General features: G+C 46.4%; 1 protein-coding gene across 1 annotated transcript; it reads left to right on the top strand.

Moving 5' to 3' along the window:
• The first annotated feature begins 3,727 nt into the window (after positions 1 to 3,727).
• On the top strand, positions 3,728 to 5,079 carry LOC115685035 (probable membrane-associated kinase regulator 1). The gene has a single exon (XM_030610022.2). The coding sequence runs from the start codon at positions 3,781 to 3,783 to the stop codon at positions 4,882 to 4,884; it is 1,104 nt and encodes a 367-aa protein (XP_030465882.1). The 5' UTR covers positions 3,728 to 3,780; the 3' UTR covers positions 4,885 to 5,079.
• The last annotated feature ends 873 nt before the right edge of the window (positions 5,080 to 5,952 follow it).

The raw sequence follows: 5,952 nt of genomic DNA, 5'->3' as shown, positions 1-5,952 counted from the left end.
CTTCATTCTTTTTCGTAATCAACTTTCTTTTCGAGATTCATTATTGCCTGTCTCGCGCAATCACTTTTTTTTTTCCTCGATACACAATCAGCGTCGTGTGCTGGTCTATAGCCCTGAACGCCGCAAAGAGGGGGGTGCTTTAAAAGCGCCGCCAGATTCCAACCCCGGACCACGAGCGATAATGATGGAACGGCGATGGACTCGTGTCGCCGTTCGGGAGCGAGAGGATGGAAGACAAGCACGCCCGAATCGATCCGGACTTACTCGCACCGTTTAGCACGGACCGTAACATGGGATGGCCCGTTTCTCCGTCCGACCGACCCACGATCCCCATCCATCCCCCCACATTTCTCGTCAGAGGCACGTGACTCGCAAGTGCGCAAGATGGAGAGATTCGAGAGCTTTGGATTTCCATGTGACCCCCCTGGAATTTCCCCCCAGTTCCGCCCCCAGCTTAAAGAAAGAACGACGTACGGAGCACGAACCGTCCGTCTTCGCAGTTCCTTGCTTGTCTTTTACTTGCGGAAAGGAACGTCCTTTCGCTCCTTCCGTCCCACCCATTTTTTCTCTCCATTTCCTCCTTTTTCTTTCATCGTCTCTCCAACGTATGGCTAACGGCCAAATCGAATATTTCTGACATAGCAAAATCCCCCGTTTCTATTTTTTCTCTCCCCCCCCCCCCCCCCTTTTTCGGATTTCCAGCTCGTGATGATTATGCGGAACAAATTTCCCTTTTCTTTTCGCTAATTAAATGGAGGTTCGATCTCTCCGCACACCATGTCTGGATTCGAATTCCGCTATACCTTTTGGTTGGCGATGTATAAATCGCACTGTAAGGCTTTCTAGACCGGTGGTGTGCCCCCGGTCCTCCTCAACTTCTATATATCAAATAACAATTAGGAGGCAAAAGCCATCAAAAACCCTGAATTATGCCTAATGAAAATCTCAAATTTGTACTTGTGTAACATATTTACCATCGGTCAAAATTCTATAATTGAGAACCATTTAAAATCTGTCTACATGGACGCACGCTTGAAAACAAACACTGATGCCATAGCACCTACACGGCTTAAATGAAATCAAAACGACGTCGTTCTGGCTAAAGAATCGTCTAAACCTTAACTGAGGGTAAACATGTCATATGGGTACAAGTTTGATGCTTTTATATCACAATAAAAAGCTTATGATAAATGTGCCACAATAGATATAGTTTCGGGTTTTTGAAGTCACGAAAGAAAATTTAGGATAAAAATGTCACAGTGGGTATAATTTGAGGTCTTTTTTTTGTGGCCTTTTCCCTTAAATGAAAGATATATTGAAAAGGAAAAGTCCATCAAATTAAACCGACTATACCCAGGTGCCCTTAGGACAAAAAAGAAATACCCAGGTGCCCTTCTTTATTTTTATTCTCATTAATTCGCAATAAGTTTCTCAATAAAAACGATATTTTCCTACGCCAAATAACTAATGTTTCTTTTAAATGAAACCAATACCTTTGCTGCTTATTAGACTTGAGCAAATTCTAGACATAGAAAGACAAACAAAAATTCCAAAGGCTTTTTTACAAGAGTGGGGCAATTATCGCCAATAGGCATGCAGTCCTGCTAGAAAATGGATTGGGGGATGGGGATGCTGGTATCACAAGTGCGGAGTTCAACTCTCGTAATCTACAATAGGCAGAGCAAAAGTCAGAAAAAGAGGAGAGCTAGACAAACAAAAGAAAAGGGCAATTATCGATGATAAATCCTATACAGCTGTCATTAAAGTCGGAATTTATTCCGCCACGGAAAAACTTTCGAAAGCACTAATAGCTCTTCTAATCAATCTAGCCGTGGCGGAGGATAAGAAATCGTAGGTTCTTAAATAAAATAGCCTTTCCACGTCAAAGTTTGCTCACATTAACCTAAAATAAGAGATAACCAAAATCCCATTTTTTATCACGAAAAACCAAAACATTCTACCATGGAATTATGGATCATGTTAGTTTCTATTTTTTTTTTAAATTACTCATTTCACCCATGATCATAGGAATGGTGTTTTTTTTATGGTAAGTTGTTTTTTGCTTCGACAATTAAAATTAAAAGAAGCTATTCCTGTAAACGTATTCACGGTCTCTCCACATAATGGAAACGCGAATTTATAGTAGCTTGAATTATTCCCCCTTTTTTCCTAGAAAATAATCGGGCGATAGTGAAAAATAGTGAAAATCTCGAATTTTCTAAATCGAGAGCGGATCTCCGTGTGTATGGAGTAGGGGTACGATATAAGCCCAATTCTTCGTACTATGTAGATAATTTAATGATTTGGCTGCTCATTAGAATTTCAACTTGTGTATTATCCAGTCCATTATATATTTGAACTTTTGGCATATATAGACGGGAAAGAAAAACACTATTCCTATGATCATGGGTGAAATGAGTCATTTTAAAAAACCAGAAAATGGCATATATATTTCTATGGTAAGTTGTTTGTTTTTAAACTTCAGCCTTTTTTTTTTTTTCCTTTTTTGAGTTTGCTTTTTATGGAAAGAGAAAAACAAAAAAAGGCAAAAAAAAAAAGAAAAAAAGGAAAATTAATAAAAATAAGTAAAAGACGAAAATTCCCTTGACCCGGTGAGGTTAGGCCCTTTTTTGAGACTGACATAGTTACTTCAGATCCTTATTTGAATAAAGATTCACTTCAAGTCATTATTTGAAAAAATGAGAGCACTTCGGGCCCTTATTTGGAATTTTCCCTATATAGATCGTTCGACTTGCCCATGCTATTAGAGAGTTATTTCATGGATTTTTCTTTGATGGGTTTTCGCTGAAAAGGAAATACGAATACATTATGCAAAGTTTGACTGCCGAATAAATTCAATAAATTAAAGCCCCCCGCGGCGGCCGAAATAGAGCAATTGATTCGAACCAATACCTTTGCTGCTTATTAGACATGAGCAAATTCTAGACATACAAAGACAAACAGAAATTTCAAAGGCTTTCTTATGATCATGGGTGAAATGAGTAATTTAAAATTTAAAAAAAAAACAGAAAACGGCATGTATATTTTTTAGGTAAGTTGTTTTTTTAAACTTTAGCTTATTTTTTTTCTTTTTTGAGTTTGTTTTTTTATGAAAAGAAAAACAAAAAAGGAAAAAAGAAAGAAAAAAACCAAAAAAATTAAAAGACGAAAGTGCCATTGACCTCAACGAGGCTAAGCCCTTTTTTGAGACCGACACTTCATATCCTTATTCAAAACAAAATTCACTTCAAGTGCTCACTTGAAATAAGGTCAATTTCAAATTTTTATTTAAAAAAATGAGAGTATTTCGAGCTCTTACTATGAATTTTTCCCTATATAGACCGATTGACTTGCCCCTTGCCCCGCTATTAGAGACTAATTTCGCGGATTTTTCTTCGATGGTTTCTCGCTGAAAAGGGAAATACGAATAAATTACGCCAAGTTTGACCGCCGGAAAAAAAAAAAAAAAACTCAATGAATTAACACCCCCCCCCCCCCCCCGCCCGCGGCGGAGGAGGAGCGTGCGGACGACGCTCCTGTCCGAGCGCGTGAGGTCAAAACACGACACCCCCCCTCCCCTCCCCTCCCTCGTCTCAGCTCCCACGCAGAAGAATCATAAAACTCGTACCTTTCGTCTCCTCACTCAAATCTCTCCTCTCTCTCTCTCTCTCTCTCTCCTGCGAGAACGCTCTTCGCCTACCATTTCGCTCTGGAAATGTAGGAGGAGGAGGCGAACCCAAAGGCAAGCACCGTCGTCTCCGGCGAAGCACCGTCGTCGCCATGGGGAAGAGGAGGGGCAAGGCCCTGATCCCGCACTCCCACACCCTCCCTTCCTCGCCGTCCCACTCCTTCTCTTCTTCTTCCTCCTCCTCCTCCTCCTCCGACTTCGAGTTCACCATCTCCGTCTCCCCGCTCAACAAGTCCTCCTCCGCCCTCTGCGTCGCCGACGAGCTCTTCTACAAGGGCCAGCTCCTCCCCCTCCAGCTCTCCCCCCGCCTCTCCATGGTCCGCACCCTCCTCGCCTCCTCCTCCTCCGCATCCGCCACGTCCGACTCCGCCACCACCTCCTCCCGCGACTCCTCCGGCAGCTCCACCGACTCCCAGTACTCCTCCTTCTCCTCCTCCTCCGCCGCCGCCGCCGCCGCCGCCTGCGACTGCGACTCCTCCCGCCCCAGCTCCGTCACCGAGGACGACGAGTTCCGCCGCCTCCACTGCGGACCGGGCGGGGGCGGGGGCGGCAATCCGGGGGCGCAGATCAGGAAGGGCAAGTACTTCCTCGCGAGGTTCTCGTCGGTGTTCAGGAAGGAGCACGGCAAGGGCCGCGAGGCTCACTACGGCGTGTCCGCACCGTCGTCGTCTTCATCCTCGTCGGTGAAGAAGCGAGTGAGCGCGACGGCGAAGGAGGTGATACGGAAGTACTTGAAGAAGGTGAAGCCGCTGTACGAGAAGCTCTCGCAGAAGCAGCAGCAGCAAAGCCAGCAGAAATCGGAGATCTCTCCGCCTCCAGCGAAGACGAGCCCGAGAAGCAGCTTTTCTCAGCCGTTGAAGACGGAGAGGACGGTGCGGGAGATCATGCTCTCCTCGGGTAAGAGCGCGAGGAAGGACGGCAACGGCGGCGCGTTCTCGAACTCCTTCTCCGGCAACCTGAGGTACCCGAGGAGGAGGACCTGCGCGTCCAGCTGCCCCTCGTCGATGCGGTCGTCGCCAAGCCACTCCGGCGTGCTCCGCCGGAGCGGAGGCGGAGGCGGCGGCGGCGGCAGCAGCAGCAGCTCGGAGGCCTCGTCAATGGAGGAGCTGCAGAGCGCGATCCAGGGCGCGATCGCTCACTGCAAGAGCTCCATGCTGCAGAACAACTACAAGGTCATGATCAGCAACGAAATCTGAACCCACACCCCCCCAAAGAACCCGAAAGACGAAGAAGAAGACGGGGTCCATCACGAAGCCGCTCCAATGGCGGTTGCTGCTTCATCTTTTTCATGTGGGTGCCGCTCTTTCTTCCCTCTCTTTCTCTCTCTCTCTCTCTCTCTAGGATGCTGACTTGGAAGTTGTTAACGGAAAGTGCTGCAACTTTCTCTCTTTTCTCTTTCGGGTTTTTTCTTCGCTTTGTAGCCGAGAGAGAGAGAGAGAGAGGCTGTGCATGTGACGATGATGAGAAGAATGCTGCGCGATCCAGAAAGGAAAAAAATCATTAACTTTCATTTTCTCGGGAAGGTCTTGCCAGCAGGAGGCGGGGCTCGGAAATGGGAAACCCGAAATCAAATGGAGGCAGGAGGTGACGTGGCCTTCGGGAATCGAGATTTCGCCAGGCCCCTTTTCGATTCCCCCTCCTTTGTTTTTTTTCCTCCTTCTGACCGCCCCTCGTTTCTATCTAATCTGATTCGCCACCTTTAACGGTCCGTTGATTTCATTTCATCCCCCTGTTTGGAATCTTTCGGATAAAGAAGAAAGTCGTTTTCCTTTCCTTTCCATTCAACATGTTAAATTCGTGAAATTCGTCGAATCATCGTCATCATCAGGCAAGGCAAATCTTCGTTGTAATTTGCTAGCTGCACCATCTTGGGGGTTCGCTTCGAAGTTCTTGGCATTCCATCAGGAACATGCACACGATAGATCTCGAGCGCTGACTGTCGAATCGAGCCCGTGTAGCTTTTCCTCTTAAACCCAATTCACATCCATTACGGCGGACTCGAGCGAAATCCGTCTTCCTAGCAAATCGCGCATCCATACGATGGATTTGGACGTTCATTTCGAGCACCAGACCGAAGATTCCCGCCGTCCGGTCCCCGTACAATCGCATGTTTCTCCGAATCTACCGCGGCCCAGAGAAACGGAACGAGGAGATGAAGTGGGGGGCGGGTGGGGGTGGCTTTTGAATATTGAAAACGAAAGGTGGTCAAGATCTGAAAGGAACACAACGAAGATGGGGAGCAGGTACACGCGAATCTGGTCCGG

The sequence above is a fragment of the Syzygium oleosum genome, unplaced genomic scaffold (assembly GCF_021117445.2).
Source record: "Syzygium oleosum isolate NSW1041296 unplaced genomic scaffold, Sole_v2.1 Sole_v2.01, whole genome shotgun sequence".
In the NCBI taxonomy this organism is placed as follows: domain Eukaryota; kingdom Viridiplantae; phylum Streptophyta; class Magnoliopsida; order Myrtales; family Myrtaceae; genus Syzygium; species Syzygium oleosum.
The sequence above is the reverse complement of the archived record's forward strand: the minus strand, read 5'-3'. Positions and strand labels throughout refer to the sequence as shown.